Here is a 23,022-nt window from a genome sequence, read left to right as displayed (position 1 = left end):
TTATGAGAAACAGCAATAAAACTTCACGATATTGGTCTTTATTTTGAAAACCATACTGAATACACCAGACAAAAAGCTATTACACATTTCTCTTTTAAGTAATTGCAATAGCTACAATTGATTGGATAGTCATCATATGGTCGGTACTGTTTCAAGCATTCTCCACACATTATTTCTTTGAGTCTCCATGACAATCCTATAATGTTCCAATTCCAATCCCCATTTTAGGGATTAAAAAAAAACTGAGGAGCAAAAAAGGTTACATAACCTGCCCCAAATCTGACGGCTGGTGGGCTGGGAATGGAGGAACTCCCTTCTGTCTGACTCTAGTCTGAGTTATGCACTTTCCTTATTTTGACATTTTGGAGCTAGTCTTCCTAGATGCCCTTTACGACTCTAGCAAAATGTTTCAAGTATTTTCTGATGTTTCATCCTGCCAGTTACACAAACGATTAGTTTCCCAATAGAAAGATACCATCTGTTGTTTCTGTTTAATCACACCTAATTTTGTTTCAGTGTCTGTTTACCTAGGATGAGGGTCCCCCTCATCATAGTAGAAATGAGAAAAACAGCCTACCAGCCTACATGTGTCGTGATCTTCTTGAGTTTCTTACAGCAGAGCTTTAACATTTCCTTCTTAAAAACCTTTTGACCACAGACTGGTGCTTCTTGTTTTGACAGTCCAATCTTATTAGATCATGCTGTAGCTCAGTGTAGGCCTTGCTCAATACTCTGAAATTTCAGACCTACTGAAGTTACTACAAACTTTTTGATTGAGAAGTCCACGACCTCATGTGAAACTGGAGTCATGGAAATTTGAACAAATTAATAGAACAGTTTTTTTTTTTTAAGACTGGGTCTCACTCTGCACCCAGGCTGAAGTGCACCGGTGCGATCATAGCTCACTGCAGCCTTGATCTCCCTAGCTCAAGCAATCTTCCTGCCTCAGCCTCCTAAGGAGCTGGGACTGCAAGCATGTGCCACAACACCTGGCTAATTATTTTGATTTTTACTAGAGACAGGGGTCTTGCTATGTTGTCCAGCTTGCTCTCAGACTCCTGAGCTCAAGGGATCCTCCCCTGCTGGCCTCCCAAAGTGCTGGGACTACAGGGATGAGCCACTGCGCCTGGTCTTAATAAAACATTTCTATAGTAAAGTGAGACAACAATAGCAATAAAATAAATGACTAATATTAACATATGACTTTTTATCCAAAGCTCCTGAAGTGCTTAATGAATTTTTATACACTGATTAAACTTCTACAATGCAGTAACTATACTCTGTGGTTTCACAACACGATTTTTTTTTTTTTTTTGGAGACAGAGTTTTGCTCTTATAGCCCAGGCTGGAGTGCAATGGCACAATCTCGCCTCGTCGCAACCTCTGCCTCCCCGGTTCAAGTGATTCTCCTGTCTCAGCCTCCCGAGTAGCTGGGATTACAGGGATGTGCCACAATGTCCAGCTACATTTTTTTGTATTTATATTTTTATTTTTATTTTTTTGAGATGGAGTCTTGATCTGTTGCCCAGGCTGGAGTGCAGTGGTGCGATTTCGGCTCACTGCAAGCTCCGCCTCCCGGGTTCAGGCCATTCTCCTGCCTCAGCCTCCCAAGTAGCTGGGACTACAGGCGCCCACCACCAGGCCCGGCTAATTTTTTGTATTTTTAGTAGAGACAGGGTTTCACCGTGTTAGCCAGGATGGTCTCCATCTCCTGACCTCGTGATCCACCCGCCTCGGCCTCCCAAAGTGCTGGGATTACAGGCGTGAGCCACTGCACTCGGCCTTTTGTATTTTTAGTAGAGACGGGGTTTCTCCACTCTGGTCAGGCTGGTCTTGAACTCCTGACCTCAGGTGATCTGCCTGCCTCGGCCTCCCAAAGTGCTGGGATTACAGGCATGAGCCACCACGCCAGGCCTCACAACACAATTCTTTCTTGGACAGCTGCAGACTGGCCCCATGTTATCAAGCTCAAATTGTCCTCAAATGGCTGGCATGGGGTAAGGAAAATGCACTTCTGCACCCATCTTCAGAATAAGGAAATAGTAAAAATTGGGGAAGAACTTGAGCTGCAGCAGATTTCACCAATCGAGGTACACTCACCAGAATAAGGGGTAGGGGGCTGCAGAATCTCAGGGGGTGGGCTGGCCATGTGGCTTGAAAAAGGGGAGGAAAATGGCTTCCCAATAAAAGCAATTTGCAAATACTTTTGTGTGCATCACCTTTGTATCGTGTGGCCCCATGACTCAGCTTTCAACTCTGTGGAAGTTAAACAGGTAACTTATTTCCCCTCTAGATCCCATGCTCCCTTCCCCAGATACAACCTATGGTCTCAAATGTATCAGCAGCAAAAATAGGTGACTAAGGACAAGGCCAGATGGTCAAACTTTGGGTTGTTGTTTAGCCTGTATTGCTGGTAGTAACCAGAATAGCGTAAAATGCTACCATGGAAAAGGTCAAAGGAAAAAGACTTCTCTGACTCAAGAAGATCATTAGGAGAGGATAATTGCCAATTGTGATTTTTAAATAAATGACACAAAGAAGTTTTTACTTAGGATTTTTTTTCCCCAAAAAACATCCAGAGAAAATACTTAGGATTTTTCATCTTAAATCAAAGAGCAAAGGCCTGAGACTCAGTATTCAGCATCTTGTTAAAACTAGGTCAAGAAGTGTAATGAGAATTTTCACTTTTCATTTGGAACTATACTGTAGAGAACACGGCACCAAAGTTCTAAGAGAAGGTTATATAAACTCCCATGCCTCCGAGGCTAGGAAACAAACAGGAGTGGAGGAAGTGGGCCAGGTGAGGACTATGGTAAAGTGTAGGGACGAGGGAGCCACTGTTACCCAGTCAGGCAGACTGTTTCCATAGGGGAGGCAGGGAAGACACAGTGTTGTCAGATTTGGCAGTTAAAGAAAAGAAATTGAAAATGCAGATTTTTATGGGAAATCCCCCAATTTTTGTATGTTGCAACTAACTGACACATGCGTATACAACTATGTTGGCCCAGCCAAACACATCTGTGGTTGAGATCCAGCTCACAGTGCTGGTGTCTGACCTCTGAGACCACAGTAATCATTTTTAACTCTTAAGCAATTAAAAAGAAACAAGAGCTGACACATCCTCCAGGGAGTAAACGACACTTGCTTAGTCAAAATCCCTTTATACCTCTACTTTGTGGGGTTCTAGAGGCAGGTTCAAGAAGTTGATGAATTTCTTCCATTAACAATATCAAGCCTACAACCCTGTAGATTCCTCTTGGAAGAAGGGAGGTATTCTGAGATCTCTAGGGCAAGCTAGGGGAAGTGCTCAGTGAGGGTGATGTTCAGTGGCTTCACAACAAGGTGTAAAATCTGTGGTTTGTTCTTTGCTGCCACTCCAGACAAATGGCTTAGAAGATGTATCAACCAGGGTCTTCCAATTGGCAGCTCAACAGGACTGATGGAAAAGTTCAGCCACAGAGAGAAGAATCACATTCCCTTTCTGATCTGACAACACATTATGAAACAGACAACACGATGGCTGGCTGGCTGCCTGCCTATCTTCCTTATCATATACTAGGCATCTCGCCATACACCATGCTTTCAGCTATCTTCCCAGACTGCTCCTGGAAGATTTCTAAACATAGCCATTGCACATGTGATTGGAAGGAAGGAGACTTCTATTTTAAAGAAAAAAAAATTTCCTTGTCTCTAGCTATGGGGGTTGAAATTGACTACCCACTAAATCTACCAGGGACCAGTACCTGCAATGTTAAAAGAGAGGAAAAGGAAACAAATGCTGGACTCTTTCCTCCATGTTAAGTGAACAGAGAGCTGATCTGTGAGTGATTTACAATGGGCTGGGGCTCCATTTTAACATGCTGTTTTATCCACTAGCATAATTCAGTAGTAGCACTAACATCGAAACTTTATAAATTGCTTACTCTATATATGCCATGTACACTTCTAGGCATCTCACATGTATTTTTTTTTTTTTTTTTTTTTTTGAGACGGAGTCTCGCTCTGTCGCCCAGGCTGGAGTGCAGTGGCCTGATCTCAGCTCACTGCAAGCTCCGCCTCCCGGGTTCACGCCATTCTCCTGCCTCAGCCTCCCGAGTAGCTGGGACTACAGGCGCCCGCCACCTCGCCCGGCTAGTTTTTTGTAGTTTTAGTAGAGACGGGGTTTCACTGTGTTCACCAGGATGGTCTCGATCTCCTGACCTCGTGATCCACCCGTCTCGGCCTCCCAAAGTGCTGGGATTACAGGCTTGAGCCACCGCGCCCGGCCGGCATCTCACATGTATTAACTTATTATTCCTCATATAGTGCTGAGGACGTAGGTAATATCATTATATCCCCATCTTACAGATGTGGAAACAAGCACAGAGAGGTTAAGTATTCTGCCCAAGGTCACACAGTCTCTCTGTCTCTCTCTCTTTCTTTCTTTCTTTCTTTCTTTTCTTCGACAGAGTCTGGCTCTGTTGCCCAGGCTGAAGTGTAGTGGCATAATCTCAGCTCCATGTAACCTCTGCCTCCAGGGTTCAAGCGATTCTCAGTGCTTGATGAGAATCAATGATGAGATTTGATGCCTCAGTCTCCTGAGTAGCTGGGATTACAGGCACGCGCTACCATGCCTGGCTAGTTTTTGTATTTTTAGTAGAGATGGGGGTTTACCATGTTGGCCAGGCTGGTCTTGAACTCTTGACCTCAAATAATCTGCCCGCCTCAGCCTCCCAAAGTGCTAGGATTACAGGTGTGAGCCTCTGCACCCAGCCTCAATTCTACTTTTAAAACTCCCAAACCTGGATTCTTCCTCTGCACCTCCATTGCCTTCAGGCAGGCCCTCATCTTTGTCTAAACCACTGTAACTACTTGCTATCTCATTTCCTTGCCCCAGGTCTCTCTACACTTTAGCCCATACGTTGCAGGGCACTGAAGTCATCTCTCCTGAAACCTACATGGATCATGTCACTCCTCTGCTAAAAACCTTCACAGGCTCCCATAGGTAAAGTACACATCTTCACCTACTAGGAATGAGGTGGCAACTATCACTTACTATGCTAAATATCTTGTTAGGATCTTTATATATATTATTCATGTAATCATCAAAACAATGCTAATGACATGAATTTAAGTATCTTAGTTCCATAGATTAGAGCGGAATGAGGCTAATCATTAAGCACTAAGGGAAGTCAAATAACTTGTCCACAGTCTAAATCAGTCAAAAACTGAAATTCACAGCCACGTTTGACTCTATCCTGTATATATGTCAGTACAATGAATTAATACCTTATGTAGAGAATAAACTCTAAAGTCAAAGCATAAGATGAAAATCTCATGTATGACAAAGTTAACTTGACAATTTCTTAGAAAGGTCAAACACAGCCAGGATTTCTTTTAGCACTAGAAAGAACATTGTTTCTTTAGCCAGCACAAGAAGTAGGTGACATGAATCTTAGGGACATGTTACACAAACAACGTATACCTTTCAACACCACAATCACACTTGATGCAATGAAATTTTACACCATGAGAGTAATAAGGAAGCTGAGAGCAACTGAGGGAATCACGGATTCAGCCCTGTCATCTTATGCTCAGTGTGGGACTGGTGGACAAAATTACCTGTACTATTTAAATTTCCTCTCTCCATTTTCGTTGAGTATGTAGAGTTGAATTTGTGTACAGCAATTGGAATATATAGTTAATAGGACTTACAGTGCACTGTGAGTACTTATAAAGTACCTCCTTCCTAAACAGCGAGAAGGGTGCAGAAGCCACTTATTTTGACATTCTCGGCACCCAGTATTATACTTTGCACAAAATAGGCAGCTAATTTATATACTTATTGGAAAAAATGGATACCCCTGACCTTTTATTTTACAGTTCAGTTCCTTCAATGCTCATCACAAACTTCAAATTCGTGGAACATGAGTTAAGACGATTATTGGGTAGGTCCTTATTTGGTCCTGCAAATGAATCAGAATTCCAAAGCATTCTGTCTGTTCAGTTTGGTCTTGAACACACAACTTGACTTAGGGTGTGTCCATTCACTTGAGAACAACATCTTGCAGACTAAGGAGTCTAACAGTTCCCACAGGCTCCCCTGAGTCAAAGCTGAACTGCAGGTTCACAGCAGGAGGCAGCTGCTCTGAAAGCTGCCTCATTTTCTGGTCTAGTGTGGTCAGTAACAGGAAACTGAACCTTTGGTATTTTGGGCTTTGATTCTACCCTGCCCTTAAAAGGCACTCAGAAACACTGAGTCTTTAAATATGGAAAGAGTGAGGACGTTGAAACCCTCCACTTGCGAAACAGAAGATGCGGGGAGTGTGGAGCTGCAGAATGGACACTACGTTACCCTGCTTGGTGCCCTGGGGAAAATGTGTGTGTGGTGCGTGATGTGTGCTCAGATTCTTTGACCCGGATTCCCAGAGTTGTTTGGAAGCACAGGCACCAACTTCCTATCCAGTTTCTGAGCAGTGGTCTCGCAGAGTGGTCAAGTGGAGGCTAAGATTAGTCTTGCTACAGCAATCTGATGGCAAGCACATGCCTATATTCATTAAATGACAGTATGACATCATGAAATCACTCAGATTTGGGTTGGAATACTGCCCCTGCACGCTCCCCAACCCCTCTGTCTCAGTGTCCTTCCCGGGGACAGTCCATTTGCTTTACATCATTGTTCTAATCTTCTTGTTCTATCTGATTAAGAAGGATAACACAGGTCAAGCACATAGCACAGTGCCAGCTATCTTCTATAAGCTCAATAATCAGCAGTAGTTATCATTCTTCTCTCAATTCGCACCCCATATTAACCTCTAAGTAAAAGCCAAAGTCCTTCAATGGCTTGGGAAGCCCTGCATCATCCACCCCTTGTTAGCTCTCTGATCTAATCTCCTACTTTCCTTTCCCTCACTCATTCTACGGGAACTTCCTTGTCACTCCTGGAATGCGTGCCAGGCCAACTCCCACACCAGGGCCTTTGCATGGACTGATTCCTCTGATTTATCCCCAAAGCTTTGAACAGTGCCTAGCACATGGGAGACATCCAATAAATATGTGTTAAAAAAGAAATTGGGGCCTGGCGTGGTGGTTCATGACTGTAATCCCAGCACTTTGGGAGGCTGAGGCGGGCAGATCACTTGAGGCCAGGAGTTCAAGACCAGCCTGACCAACATGGTGAAACCCCATTCCTACTAAAAATACAAAAATTAGCTGGGTGTAATGCCATGCACCTGTAATCTCAGCTCTTGTAGGCTGAGGCATGAGAATCACATGATCCTGGGAGGCAGAATTTGAGTGAGCTGAGATTGCACCACTGCACTCCAGCTTGGGCAACAGAGTGAGACTTGGTCTCAAAAAAAAAAAAAAAAAAAAAAAAAAACAACTGGGGCCAGGTGCAGTGGTTCACGCCTGTAATCCCAGTACTTTAGAAGGCCAAGGCAGGTGGATCACCTGAGGTCAGGAGTTCGAGACCAGTCTGGCCAACATGGTGAAACGGTGTCTCTACTAAAACTACAAAAATTAGCCGGGCGTGGTTGGTTGGTGCCTGTAATCCCAGCTGGAGGCTGTGACAGGAGAATCGCTTGAATCCAGTAGGCGGAGGTTGTAGTGAGCCGAGATTGTGCCATTGCACTCCAGCCTGGTAGACAGAGGGAGACTCTGTTTAAAAAAAAAAAAAATTGGCTTGTATGGAAAACTCATGTCTTGTGGAGAATGGGAGCTCACTAACTGCAGAGGTCCTGACACCATGCCTGGGTCCACTTCTGAAGGAACTGGGACTCTGTCTCCTAACAATTAACAACAAAGTCTTCCAAGTACTTTTGGTGAATAAGTTCACTTAATCTTCACCACCAACCCACCGCCACCTCTATGTAGTGAGGTGAGATAATTATTACTTATTTCAGAGAAGACCAAGCACTGAGAGGTGAATTTGCGAAGGTCACAAAGCCAGTACGTGACATGCTGGATACCATGAGCTGCTGCATTCTATTACCTTTGGCCAGGGAAACCTCGGCTTGGATGACTACTTGGGACTCTGTTTGCTGTCCCACTTTTGCTGGTTTTTCAACCCCTTCTGGATGCCAACTGTATAGGCAGGTGATTTTCCTCAGGCCCCCTTTCCCACCAGCCTGTGCTGCTGGGGTTCTAGCACATTCCCCAGCCAATCCTGCTCAAGTTATAATGGAGGTCAGGCTAAATGGGTCACACGGATTGTTCATTTCAGGGACAAAAAGGCATGGCTCAAAAGTTTTTTTGTTTTCTCTTTGAAGCCATACTTCACAAAACTAGTTAATGATTGTGACACAGAAATAATCGAGCGGTCAAATAATGATAGAATGGAAAGTCAGTGAGTCAGACAGGACACTATTTGGAACTGAGATGACCATTGGTTAGGTAGGATGATTCAAGACTGCTCAGGGGGCTGCAGAGTCCAGATGGAATGCTCTTCCACCATTCTTCACTCTGCTTGCATTAATCCATCCTTTAACATTCATCTCAGTACTCCCGCCCCCAGAAAGCCTTTGCAGACCAGCCCCTTCCCGTCTTTCTTCCTCTCTCCCCAGGCTACATCAGGCCACCTTCCTTTCTACTCTCAAAGCACTTGTACCTCCTCCACCATAACACACTTGCTGAACTTTATTGAGACCACCTGTTCCTGCCCCACTGCCCATAGACTGTAAACTTCAGTGCAGGGACAATGTTCTTTACATCTTTGCACCCCCACAGCACAGCGAATAAGAGATGCTCAATAAATAACGGTTGAATGGAACAGTGCCAACTTACTGAGATACCGCAACTCCTTAATCTCTGAATTTGCCTTGTCACCTTTGATATGGCTTAGAATGAGGTCTAAATGGCACAGCCAGGGCCAGGTGTGATGGCTCATGTCTGTAATCCCAGCACTTTGGGAGGCCAAAGCAAGAGGATCACTTGAGCTCAGGAGTTTGAGACCAGCCTGGGCAACATGGTGAAACCCTGTCTCTACTAAAACATAAAAAAATTAGCCGCGTGTAGTCCCAGGTACTCAGGAGGTGGAGGTGAGGTGGAGGTGTGAGAATCAATTGAGTCTGGGAGGTCGAGACTGCAGTGAGCCATGATGGCACCACTGCACTCTAGCCTGGGTGACCAAGCGAGACTTGTCTCAAAATAATAAAAAAAAAAAGAGGCACAGCCCTTGAAGTGATCCACTTCCAGTACAAGAAAGCCGAAAATTGTCTGGGTGCAATGGCTCACGCCTGTAATCCCAGCATTTTGAGAGGCCAAGGCAGATGAATCACCTGAGGTCAGAAGTTTGAGACCATCCTGGCCAACATGTCGAAATCCTGTCTCTATAAAAATACAAACATTAGCCAAGCATGATGATGCACACCTGTAGTCCCAACTACTCGGGAGGCTGAGGCAGGAGAATCACTTCAACCCAGGAGGTGGAGGTTGCAGTGAGCCGAGATTCTGCCACTGTACTCCAGCCTGAATGACAGAGTGAGAGTCTGTCTCAAGACCAAAAAAAAAAAAAAAAAGCCAAAATTATGAGGTCAAGGTAATAGCTTCAAACTACATGGCATTCTCTTTCCACAAGCCAAAAGTTCTTTGGTTATTCTCAGTGAAATTAACTGCCAACCTCCCAATAAATAAATGCATTAAAGGGGTTGTTACATTTTCCTTAGGGGTGCTTAATATGGTTTGGCTGTGTCCCCACCCAAATCTCATCTCAAATTGTAATCCCCACATGTCGAGGGAGGGACCTGGTGGGTGGTAACTGGGACATGGGGGCGGTTTCCCCCATGCTGTTCCTGTCATGGTGAGTGAGTTCTCTTGAGATCTGATGGTTTAAAAGTGTGTGGCAGCTCCCCCGTCTTGCTCGCTGTCTCTCCCACTGCCATGTAAGACATTCCTTGCTTCCTCTTTACCTTCTGCTACGATTTTAAGTCTCCTGAGGCCTCCCCAGCCACGAGGAACTGTGAGTCAATTAAACCTCTTTTCTGTATAAATTACCCAGTCTCAGGCAGTTCTTTAGACTAGTGTGAAAAGAAACTAATACAGTGCTCCTTTCTTTTCAAAAACAGAGCACACTGACAAAGAATCACCTCTTGATTCAGCCAATACACTTGGTGACGAGAATCCTGTATCAACTAGACTACTGATAACCTCATGCATTTCACTATATATAGATTTAACAACACAAACTATTTGTAGGTGATGCTATAAAAATACTTCAAAGGTTTACTTTCAGAATGGTTCACTGGGTCACAGTGAAGGAGTTATTAAATACAGAGGAAAATAACAAAACATTAATTTTTACTAGCATCAACTATTCATGAAATGTGCTACCTTGGGAATGCATGCAGAAAAATGTTTCAGCAATAAATGGGGGCAAGGAAGTTCATTTTAAGGATCAGAGGAACAACTAGTATGGGATTTTGAAATCAGACTTTGATATCACCCAAAACTTAATCCCATCAATGATGACTAACACTGCCCTGAGTTGTGCAGTTATCAAGAAGATTAATTTAAAAAACCAACCTGCTTATTCTGAACCAATGTTGACATGAGTCTCAAACTGGTGACAACAAACCACATAGTATTTAAATGAATCAGAAGTTCCTGGTAGGACCTAAACTGAAGAAAGGAAAAAAAAAAAAAAAAAAAACCCACAGATGAATTTGATATGCAATCCCTGTTAAGAACTACTGGTCATGTTCAATGGTATTCCATTTAATTGCTATAACAACTCTGCCTGTTTTTACAGATGAGGAAACAAAAGTGGAGATGGTTTAAGTAAATTTCCTGCATCATCCTGTTAATGAGGCATAGCATCAGCGCTGGAAGATCTGGCTCTGGGTCCACAGAGCTAAGGGACCAGGCAATCTGCTTGACTGCAAATGCTGGATCTCACGTTTACTGGCTGCGTGACTTTGGGCAAGTGTCTTAACTCTGTGTCTCAGTTTTCACATCTGTAAAATGGGGATTTTTGTAGTACATGCCTCAAAGGGCTGTGGTCAGGATTAATGAGTTAACTCATACAAAATACTTGCAACAGTGCCTGGCATGTAGTCAGCACTATCTTATTTATTTATTTTTTGAGAAGGAGTATCACTCTGTCATGATCTCAGCTCACTGCAACCTCTGCCTTCCAGGTTCAAGCGATCCTCTGGCTTCAGCCTCCTTAGTAGCTGGGACTACAGGTGTGTACCACTACACCAGGCAAATATTTTTATTTTTAGTAGAGATGGGGTTTCACCATGTTGGCCAGGCTGATCTCGTACTTCTGATCTCAGGTGATCCACCTGTCTCAGCCTCCCAAAGTGCTGGGATTATAGGCATGCACCACTGAGCCTGGGCCAGTCAGCACTATTTTTGCTATCGTGTGACTTCAACGTCCGTGTTTATTCGTCCACATTAATATTATGAAGTATATGTATTCATATTCTGATACATTTCATAATTGCTTTGCATATTGTAAAAGTAATCAATAATTTTTTTTTTTTTTTTTTTGAGACAGAGTCTCACTCTGTTGATGGGCTGGAGTGCAGTGGCACAATCATAGCTCACTGTAGCCTCAAACTCCTGGGCTCAAGTGATCCTCCTACCTCAGCCTCCCAAGTAGCTAGGACTACAGGTGCATGCTACTATGCCTGGCTTTAATTTTTTTTTTTTTTTTCTCTAGAGACAAGGTCTCACTTTGTTCCCTAGGCTGGTCTTGAACTGCTGGCTTTAACTGATCTTTCTGTCTAGGCCTTCCAAAGTACTGGGATTACAGGCTAAGTGTTTGTTAATTAAGAGATTTCACCCTAGTTTTTACTGTGTCTCATTCCAGAAGGAAGAGTTAATGTGGAGAAGCAGGCCTTAAAGAAGACAACATTTGGCTAGACAAAGGAAATAATTTCCCCCATTTAGAACTACCTGAAAATGGAATGAGCTGCTTGTCCCAGGAGGTCCCTCAACCAAAGGTGACTTCTTAGTAGATAGAGACTTTATAGAGCAGACTAAAGAATTGCCTTTGCTGGGGAGGGGAAAAACTGGGTAAAATAAGCTCTACAGATTCGATGTATTATCCTAGAGATGACTGCTGGCTTGAAGAGCTACCTTTTGGCCAGGCATTTTTATAGGAATGTAGCTTTGGTTACTTTATATTCAGACATTTACCTTGACTAAAAAGCATGGAAATATGAAATAGAGGTTGTTAAAAATGGGTGTGTGATTGTGACAGAGATGTTATGAATTCATTGATTTTAGGATATCTCATAGTAAAATGGCCCAGTGAATTGATTTTAACAATTTAATTGAATAAGTGACTAAGAATAACTTAATGTTTGCAATGAGAAAGGAAATACTTCCTGAATTTCTAAGTATACTCTATATTTTCTATGCAAAATAAGTAATCAGAGGTATTTGGTTTCTTAAAGAAAAATCAGTATATGCAATGCTCTTTTTTATTCTAATTTCTTAAGGGGAAAAAATTAGCAAATTCTCTGATCCATTTTTGTTCCGTGGAAGTACATCTTGGCCATTTTCCTGCAGGAATGCCCAGCCTTGAGTTTGCTTCTCCTCAGCAGTTATTGTCTTATGTTTGTAAGCAACAATACGAAGGAGGAAAAGGAAATGTTAAAAGCTTTCTTAAAAATTACCACAGCAGGCCGGGCGCGGTGGCTCACGCCTGTAATCCCAGCACTTTGGGAGGCAGAGGTGGGTGGATCACTTGAGGTCAGGAGTTTGAGACCAGCCTGGCCAAAGTGTGAAACCCCATTTCTACTAAAAATACAAAAAATTAGCCTGGCTGAGACTGCACCACTGCACTGCAGCCTGGGTGATAGAGCAAGACTGTCTTTTAAAAAAATAAAAAATAAAAAAAAAATTACCATGGCAGCAACAACAACAACAACAACAACAACAAAATTTGAGTAGAGCCAAATCCATCAGTTTGCTTCCCTGTTTGGGTATGCTATCTGTCATTCATTTATGCATATTCTCTCTTTCTTACATAGTATTCATTCAATATGTCATGTACCCAGCAGAAGTGAGTGCTGGGAGTTAAGGGTGCAAACTGTACATGACAACACTAAATTTACCTCAGTTTGTAAAAAGAAAATAACAGTACCTAGTTCACAGGGCCATGGAAAGTATTAAATGAGATAACCTATGCAAGGCTATTATTATAATGTCTAGCATGTAATAAATGTTCAATAAGTGCTAGCTATTTTTAAAAATTAATCAAGAGCTAATCATTGCAAAAATCAGAATCTAAGCTGTAAACTGTAATTCCTACTCATACTTTAATAAGTATTAGTTATTTATTCTTTGATAGTTGTGAAGGCATATGGTTCACAAAATTCAAGCTCCAACTATTCCTTCCAACTATTCCCCCAACCAAGCCACACAATCACACGCTAAAAGTTAAGGAATCAATGAGGCAGAACATAGGATGATGTATTATGAAGGGTTAATGATCCGCTCTCAGTTTTTTGCCCCCTTTGTGCCTCTTAGAGCTTCCCAAAGCTGTACTAAGCCGAGATGGGTGTGCAGCCCAATGAAGAGAATTTCGACCTGTGTGTTATTCTCTCAGTGGGTCAGAAAGGACGATCAGTCTACTGCTAAGGCCTCTTTTCTGGGGGGATTTCTGAGAAATCCTAAGCACTTCTCTGAAGAAAGCATCCCCTGAATTCTCTTCAACTTTTAATTTTTTAATTTGATTATCAAGTGGCCTTTTGGGATGTTGTTTTTACCTGTCTGCTAGTTGGTCAAACCAAGGTGGTGAAACTTTTCCACCTTCCAAGCCCCTAGTCTCATTTTTTCTTTGACAGAAACACAAAGGTCACCAGATTAGGTGCCCCAGAAGGTAAAGAGATGGATGAAAAAACTGGTTTAGAAAACAGTCTACATATATAAGCAAGGGGCTAAAAATCACAGTGCTTTTACTGGAAACAAGGGATACAGAGGCAAACAAAAGTTATAAAGTTATAAAAAGGTTCTTTCCTTTCTGCAGCCAAAACCCGATGTCATCACAGCAACACGACATTCAAGAAAGTCCAACCTATTTTAAGTAGTTTCAGGTGACAGATTATTGGCCCACAATGAGACACAGACTGATGGATCACAGAGGAGAAAAAGTTCACTGTGCTGTGAACCACCACTAATCTTGACTGATAAAACCAGAAGAGACACACATCTCCATTTTCAAGTGTTTACTGGGTGACATCACACTGTGGATTTAACCAAAGTGCTGTCTGGATTATCCAGTAAATGTCACATAGTAGTACTTGAGTAGCTCAGATAAAGGCCTCAGAACACTGTGAATGAATTCATACTGCAAAACAATTTCCCAGATGAGTGCGTAATCTTAACTCCATGTCATTTTACTTTATGTTTTTCCAGGTATAATTCTAACCCCATAAATGACATTCATTTTGTATAGAATGATGGTTTTGTTTCAGAAAGTCAATCCAGTAATATGAGACAGTTTCTATTACATGCATAAGAAAGCATACAATCACAAGTTTAGCCCTAGATTGGTAAAATAAATATTACAATATTAATCCATCAGGGAAATGCAAATCAAAACAATGAAATACTACTTCACGCCCACTAGGATGTCTACAATAAAAAAGAGATAATAACATGTGTTGGTGAGGACGTGGAGCAATTGGAACCCTCATACACTGCTGGTGGGAATGTAAAATGGCGCAGTCCCTTTGGAAAACAGTCTGGCAGTTCCTAAAAAGGATAAACATAGAGTTACCATAGGACCCAGCAATTACTTTGCGAGATAAATACCACGAGAAATGGAAATAAAAACAAATGTCCACTATACACAAATGTTCACAGCAGCACTGTCCATAATAGCCAAAAGACAGAAACAACCCAGATGACTATCAACTAAAGAATGATAAATAAAATGTGGTATATTCATACAATGAAATGTTACTCAGCATTAGAAAGGAATGAAATACTGATACATTCTACAACATGGATAAACCTCGAAAACATTATGCCAAGTGAAAGAATCCAGTCACAAAAGACCACATACACGTTTATATTAAATGTCCCAAATAGCAAATTACAGAGATAGAAAGTAGATTGAGTGGTTGCCTAGAGCTGGGGGACTTGGGAGAAAATAGGAAGTAAATGCTAACAGATACAGGATTTCTTTTTGAAAATGTTCCAAAATTGACTGTGGTGATGGCTGCCTAGCTCTGTGAATATACAGAAACAAAACAAAACCCAGTCTACTGCACACTTAAAGTGGGTAAGTTGTATGGTATGTATATTACATCTTAATAAAACTGTTATAAAAAAAGAATATTAGTACATCAGATAGTAGGAGATATAACTGTCTAACTTGGGATCCCAAGGCCATGATCTTTCACAGCATTCAGTGTTTAACCCATTAGCTAAAGGTTCAAGACCTACAGGATGGTCTTCAAGTCTCAGCAACCTCATAATGTTTAGGGTAATCCTGCTACCTCTATTCATCAGTATGCTTGATGAGTAAGCCTTCCTCCTGTTTGTGTTCCCTACAATAATTAGCATGGAACTTTCCACAGAGTGGATGCTCAGTGATCATTTACTGAACTGAGTTCAAATAAATGTCAAAATTAACCCACTGGAGTCAGTAAATAAAAATAAACAAAGAATACTTTGCTCTATATGAGGAAAGCTGGTCAGCACCACAACAGCCATTGGCCAAACTAAATCTGAGGCATCTAAAAATACAATTATGTCCTTCAAATTTTCGTCAGTCCTGGTTATAACAATAAGAACCATCCTCTTAAACTGCCAAGTTTGTGTCTCCCTTGATAAACTTCCTGGGCAGGGGTAACTTCCAGTGTGGATTAATGGACAAGATCCCTGAGAGTGCAAGGTGGGGCAGCATCCTATTTCCTGGACATGAGCATAATAGTAATAACATTCTTAGAATGGTACATAGAATATAGTAAGTGCTCAATAGTGTAAGCTATTATTGTTGTAGAATTAAATTTGCAGAATCCCTGAAACAGAGCTAGGGTACAGCTACTATCATCATGGACAAGAGCATATGGTATCAGACCTAAACCAGGCCCCCAGACCAGGGACAGGTCTAAGTAAAATTATGGAATTACCCTCTTTCCTAAATTCTTGGCTGGAAAATACTGCTCCAGACTAAAGGGAGTCTTCAACAAGTATGACCTGCCAACATTTGAAACTCTTTCATGTTGAGGAACACTCCTAGAGGAGATGATGATAGGCTTTGATGGGCAACTCATAGTTGTGCTTTGGAAGGGAAGGCACACACTACCACCATTCTGATTAGATAACTGCTTTTCAGAATCGATTTGCTCTTATTTTTCTTCTAAATTTTCCAGCACTGACAGAACTAGGGAACCATATGTGGTTTGTACAAGCCAACAGCACTACCTATGGTTAGAAGCTTTTGGAAAGATAACTAATCCGAAATGATCTCAAATTTTGGCAACAAAATTCTTTTGAAGATACAAAGGGCTTTTCTACAATATTTTCTTTTTCATGTTTCCCATAGCTGCTGCTGCTTCTTTTTTTTTTTTGTGAGATGAAGTCTTGCTCTGTTGCCCAGGCTGGAGTGTAATGGCGTGATCTCGGCTCACTTCAACCTCCGCCTCCTGGGTTCAAGTAACTCTCCTGCCTTAGCCTCCCGAGTAGCAGGGATTACAGGCATGTGCCACCACAGCCAACTAATTTTGTACTTTTAGTAGAGATGGGGTTTCCCCATGTTGGCCAGGCTGGTCTCGAACTCCTGACCTCAAGTGATCCACTCAACTCGGCCTCCCAAAGTGCTGGGATTACAGGTGTGAGCCACTGCACCCGCTGGCCTCCCACAGCTGCTGCTCCTTCTTTTTGTTCCCCTTCTCCTTCTTCCTCTTCTTCTTCTTTTTTTTTTTTTTCCTCCCATAGCTTCTTGAATCTATATATTGCTAGTGTGGTGGATACTGAGAATAGTCACTAATACTCTCTTCTTCCTGGGTCCCCGACTATACCTTTGTCCAGCCCTCCTTGTAGGTAGGTGTGGTACCTGTGACTCAATCCTGGCTAACGAAATGAGAGTATAAGTGGTGTGCACTTCCTGGTGTAGTCCTGGCCCAATCTCATTCTTTCCCCATGGACCAGCTTGAATGAATAGAGTGTGGGAGGACAGAACCACAAGATGGAAAGAGCCTGGGTCCCTGAATAAATTTATGGAACAAACACCCCCTTTATCTGCACTGAACTTTACAAAGGAAAAAACTCTACAGTTTAATAAGCCACTGGGCTTTTGGAATTGTTTATATAGAAACTCCTGTTAGTTACTTTAATTAATACAGCTAGGTAAAAAGCTCTGTTAATTATTGTTTAGGATATCTGGCTTGCTTCCAGAATAGCTCTGGAAACACTATTAGATACTGGCAACAAGAATACTAATGGAACTCCAGAAAAACACATTTCCTAGATCCCTTCTCCTCTATCTTTTACCATCACTAAGATCACTGGAAACAATCTTTCCATCACACTGAAAACACATCCTGGTGTATCATCTGATCCTGCCTGATTCTCCTTTAGAGAACACATCTTTCGCACTGTGTGATTTGTAATAATCTTAATCCAAATCTGCTTGCAGAGTTGCCCAATGTATATCTCCTATTGTGCATTTGATTAATCACTGACCAGCTCATAGAACTGTTACATAATTACATCGAGCTCCGGGCTAAGAGTTTACCAATTTAAAAATGGAAGATAAAAATGAAAACATAGCAGCAAACACTAAATTTATTAAAAATTTTATATAGTTCTTTATAGCAACCTTTTAGCAACACATGCTCTAATGTAAACTACAATTTTTTATGTGTTAAAATGATGAACAGAACAAAATGTAAATGGAATCTTTTATGATTACCACCTCCAGTCTCTTGGGATGAATAAGCAAAGTTAGTACAGCTACCTTGGGTTTTAACACCATCACCTACCTCTGAAAGTTTCTGCTGTAGTTTGGTAATCCTTCCTTTACCCCCTCCCCCTTTTAACTTTCTTAGTATTTACCACAATTACATCTTTTTATTTGCTTGTTTACTGCCTGCTTTCATGACCAGACTGTAATTTCCATGAAGGCAGAGCTTACCTTAGTTTCTGTTCATACAATATTTACTGAATATTTACTGAATGCCTATTGTCGGACACGGCCAGGTACTAGAGAATTAAACATAAATATGGTGCCTGACCTCATGGTACACATAATTTGGTGGAGAAAAAAGAATAAATCTATAAATAATTTATACTGAGATAGTGCTACTATATTGTCCTTTTTACTTTATACTTCCTTGGTTTTTGGTGGTGGTAGGAGTTGTCTGTCTAGCTCATGATAACCCATCCTGTCTGAGAACTCTCTCTTTGCATTCAGACACGTGCCATTGTAACCATATTTGTGTCATCTGGCTCTGTCTCCTTGATCACAGTTGCCACACTGGACTTGTGACCTACCTTTGTTGCCTCAACCAACTTCTCTCTTCTGTGAGGCTGCAATTGTAACTGAGAGATTCTAATTGAGTCTGGGTTCTTTAGTTGAACTCAAAGAGGATACATAACCTAGAATGCTATGAGGTAGCTACCTTCTGCCAGGTGGTAAGACAAACTGAGCAAGCCAGGCTGAGAGAAAGAAGAAAAAATGCAAGTCATACAAAGAAGTAGAGATGAGAGATTTTATGGTCTGAGAAGGACCAAAAGGGCCTCCTTTTAGATTCTCATTCCTAGTCCCTTTTCCCACGAGACACCCTTTTTTCCTTACAGCTTATTTAAAAATTTTTCTATTTATTTATTTATTTGCTAAAGCTACCTTGTATTAGTTCTTTTGCTTTCAATAATGTTTTGACTAAGACATTTCTACTTAATATGATTTTAACATATTCTACTTAATCTCATTCATTTTCATAGCATAAGACATATGGGCTACTACCAGAAAGTGGAACTTTTTTTTAATGTCATGAAAAATGCATCTGTTGGATTTTAATGCTCAGGAATTCTAATAATGCTTCTCAGGTGCTTGTCTAGAAGTTTCCCATTTTCCTCACTAGTGATTTTGCAATACAGACTCATTTCCATTCAAGGGCAGAACATCAAAGGCCAACATTCTTTAAACTCCATGAAAAACACTATCACATGTGTACACCAGCTTTTGTGGCTAGTTAACATTCAGGGGAGAAAATAATTCTTCTTGTAAACATCAATGGTGTGTTTGTACTCATAAACAAAAAGGCTTTGATAATAAATGCTTAGATTTAAGACCAGTAGTTGATCAGCTAGTGTGATTAACAACTGCTAACTGGAGACACCAGAATTTGAATGCACCTAAACTAAAATACATGACTTTTAAGGCCCTACTCAAGAAAGGAAACCTAAGCTTTATATTCGAGGTGGGTGGGGGTTTCAGTAACAGCACACCCACAAACATCTGCTACTTTTAAAGTATATTCCTTTATTATTCATCAAACATTTAATAAGCAGAGCCATGTCAGGCACTGAAAATGTAAAAGGAGCACGACTTGGTCTCTGTTCTAAATGAGCTCACAGTTAACTGGGGAAGACAGACAAGGAAACAGGAAACCCTCTGATAACAAGAATGCCCTCTGATAAGTACCCTGCTAGACAAAGCAGCATGGATGAGTGGCCTCTAACCCATTCTGAGGTGGGCCAAGAGCTGAGTCCAAAAGAATAAGCAGGACTTGGGCAGACTGAGAGCAGAGACAGAGACAGATTGGCTGAGAGAGACGGGCACTTAGCACTACATGTTCAAATGTAAAGATGGGAGGCAGAAGAGAGTCTACATGTTAACATCCAGTCGTCCTGCAACAGCTGCATGAGTGATACTTTGGATAACTGCCTATATTTTTCCTCCAAAGTTCCCATTTCCAATGCTTTTCATGTGTTCTGATTACTCTAGGAAGTAAGTATGATCCAGTTCAACAAATATTTATTGAGGATGTGGTAAGTTTTAGGTACTGCTGTAGGCCTTGGAAGTACAAAGATGAATTAAAGACTTGGGGAAAAGGCCAAGTGTGGTGGCTCATGCCTATAAATCTCAGCACTTTAGGAGGTCGAGGCAGGATTGCTTGAGCTCAGGAGTTAGAGACCAGCCTGGTCAACATTGATCATCTCTTTAAAGTCAAAAAATTAGCTGGGCATGGTGGTAATGCATGCCTGTGATCCCAGCTACTTGCGCGGCTGAGGTGGGAGGATGGTTTGAGTCTGGGAGGTTGAGGCTGCAGTGAGCCAAGATCGTGCCACTGCACTCCAGCTAGGGCGAGAGTACAAACTCTGTCTTAAAAAATAAAAATAAATAAATGTAAAAAATAAAGACTGGGGAAAAGACTTGTCCTAAAAAAAAACTCCTAGCCTAGTGGGGAACACAGGTACATAGTATCTTGAGTGTTAAGAAAGACACACGCATAGAAGTAAAGGGGCAATGAGGCCTGAAATAAGTCTGTAAGAATTAATAAATGTCAACAGTAACAACTAAAGTGAGAGAAGCATTTCAGATACATAGAACAGTATAAGTACAGAGATGTGCCAGGAAAAAGGACCAGGACACAGAGGAGGCCAGATTTGAGAAATATGCCTGGTAAAAGGAATTTGAGGAGATATAGGCAATCAATCAATCAATCAATCCACAGAGATAGCTCAGAGGCAAAATAATTGAAATGTGATTACTGGGAATGAAGGAAGGGGGTTAATCTAATTATGACTAGGTTTTATATTTGAGTGGATGATGCACTACCTGAGGAAGGGAATGCAGGAGGAATTGCTGATGTCAGAAGAAAAAAAATCATGTTGAGGCTGAGGGCCTCCCGTTACGTCCCAGTGGTCAGAGGAGCAGTAAGGACAGGATTATGGTGAAGGAGCTCATGTAGCAGCATAAAGTTGAGTGTGGGAGCTGCAGTCATGATAATAAATGAAATGACAAAAGAAAAGTCAGTAGAAGGAAACGCAATTGGCCAGAATGCGAATCCTAAACATTGGCCAGTATGGTGGCTCATGCCTATAATCCCAGTGCTTTGAGAGGTCGAGGCAGGAGGATTGCTTGAGGCCAGAAGTTCAAGACCAGCCTGGGCAGCATACTGAGACCCTGTCTCCACAAGAAAAACAGAGATAATCCTAAAAAGTTGTATTTAGGTGTGGACGCAGGAGTTAGTTGAGAAGGATCCCACACAAGGGAGTAATGAGTATCTGGGAGCATGGAGTAATCAAAAATTTTAAATGGCACAAAGAGACTTAGGAAAATAGAGATTGGAAAACTGGCCATGTGCAGGTCACTGGAGATATTCTGCAGAGAGGGTTCACTGGAACGGTGGAAGAGATGGGGCTGTCAATGTTAAGAAGTAAATGGAAGTAAACAAGTGGTCCCTGGGTAGTCAGAACACTCTTTTAAAACAGGGAAAGGAGAGAAGGGGCATTAGCTAGATGCAGGACAATCTCTCTCTCCTCTGTCTGTTTCATTTTAAAGGGTTGAGTGGGTTTGTAGCCTGAGAGGAAAGCCAGCAGAGACTAATGATATGGATGATATGGAAAGAAGAGATAACTAAAGGGCAAGGTCCTGGAGGAGAAAGTTGTCTTACTTAGGTCATTTATTTTAACAAGGTTTAGCTTCTGGTTGTCTCTAGCCAGGAGAGCTGTCAAGCAATGTACGTCCCAAGGGTAGGCATCTGTGGAAAGGAACAGTAGCAGCAGGCATGACATAATGGCACTGGGCTTGCAGCAACTCCAAATAGCTGGAGGCAAATTCTGTATTTTATTTAATTATTTTATATTTTTTGAGACAGAGTCTCACTCTGTCACCCAGGATGAAGTGCAGTTGGGCAATCTCGGCTCACTGCAACCTGTGCCTCACAGGTTCAAGTGATCCTCCTGCTTCAGCCTCCCGAGTAGCTGGGACTACAGGCGCCCGCCACCACGCCTGGCCAATTTTTGTAGTTTCAGTAGAGACGGGATTTCATCATGTTGGCCAGGCTCATCTCGAACTCCAGACCTCAAGTGATCTGTCCCCCTCAGCCTCCCAAAGTGCTGGGATTACAGGCATGAGCCACTGCACCTGGCCAAATTCTGTATTTTATTAATGTGAAGGCTTCTTACATGTGTGGTAAAACCCTACAGAGGAGGCACATTATAGTGAGATTGGGGGAAGTTCACCTCCCAACTGGCGTCCATTGAAGTTCACAGATAAACAATCAAACATAGCCCCCAGTCCAGGGGATTACAATCACTACACACATATTATTTTCTTAGGATGCAAAGGAACCAGAGCTGAGTTGAAGTCCCTGGTTTGCTGGAAATTAACTATCGGCTTTGGGCAATTTTGTTTTTTTTTTTTTCTCTAGGCTTCAGTTTCTTCATCTTCAAAATGGAGAAGAGATGCTATAAACAAGGCTTAGTGAAGCTTAAGCAAGCTCATGGACATGAAAGTGGCTTGCATGTATGTGTATGATGGCACACAGAAGATGTTATTTGGGCCGGGCACAGTGGCTCATGCCTGTAATCCTAACACTTTGGGAGGCCAAGGCTGGCAATCACTTGAGGTCAGGAGTTTAAGACCAGCCTGGCCAACATGGTGAAACCCCATCTCTACTAAAAATACAAAAAATTAGCCATCATGGTGGTGGGTACCTGTAATCCCAGCTACTTGGGAGGCTGAGGCAGGAGCATCACTTGAACCCAGTAGGTGGAGGTTGCAGTGAGCTGAGACTGCATCACTGCACTCCAGCCTGGGTGACAGGGTGAGACTCCATCTCAAAAAAAAAAAAAAAAAAAAAAAAAAAAAGATGTTGTTTGGAGTCTCTGAAAATTGGGCAAATCTGGAAGAGATGGACCATTGGATAATTTTTTGGTGGTGGTATTATCTCTGTAAAGACATAGAAACACAAAGGAAAATATGTATTGCAGTAAAGACCTTTGGCTTTCACTGATGATTAATTCCTTTTGATTTTCTGGTAGTCTTGTGTTCCTGAGAAGGGGTTCCGAAGGTAAGGTATTAAGAGCTGTGTGCAAATTAATTCTCCTAGGCACTGGAGGGTAGGA

The 23,022-nt window shown here is 41.9% G+C and overlaps 1 protein-coding gene across 14 annotated transcripts in view; it reads right to left on the bottom strand.

Annotated features, from left to right (window-relative positions):
- NSMCE2 (NSE2 (MMS21) homolog, SMC5-SMC6 complex SUMO ligase) overlaps positions 1-23,022 on the bottom strand; it is a 271,125-nt gene that overhangs the window by 56,751 nt on the left and 191,352 nt on the right. For 5 of the 14 annotated variants that reach the window (XM_073999429.1, XM_073999427.1, XM_073999424.1 and 2 more), the window contains one exon: positions 11,618-14,688. The exons of the other annotated variants lie outside the window; for them this stretch is intronic. In XM_073999429.1, the coding sequence (XP_073855530.1) occupies positions 14,687-14,688 (2 nt within the window). In that variant the 3' untranslated portion in view covers positions 11,618-14,686. Of the gene's footprint in view, positions 1-11,617; positions 14,689-23,022 lie in introns of those variants that run through there. 14 annotated transcript variants of the gene reach the window in all.

The sequence above is a fragment of the Macaca fascicularis genome, chromosome 8, assembly GCF_037993035.2.
Source record: "Macaca fascicularis isolate 582-1 chromosome 8, T2T-MFA8v1.1".
In the NCBI taxonomy this organism is placed as follows: Eukaryota; Metazoa; Chordata; class Mammalia; order Primates; family Cercopithecidae; genus Macaca; species Macaca fascicularis.
The sequence above is the reverse complement of the archived record's forward strand: the minus strand, read 5'-3'. Positions and strand labels throughout refer to the sequence as shown.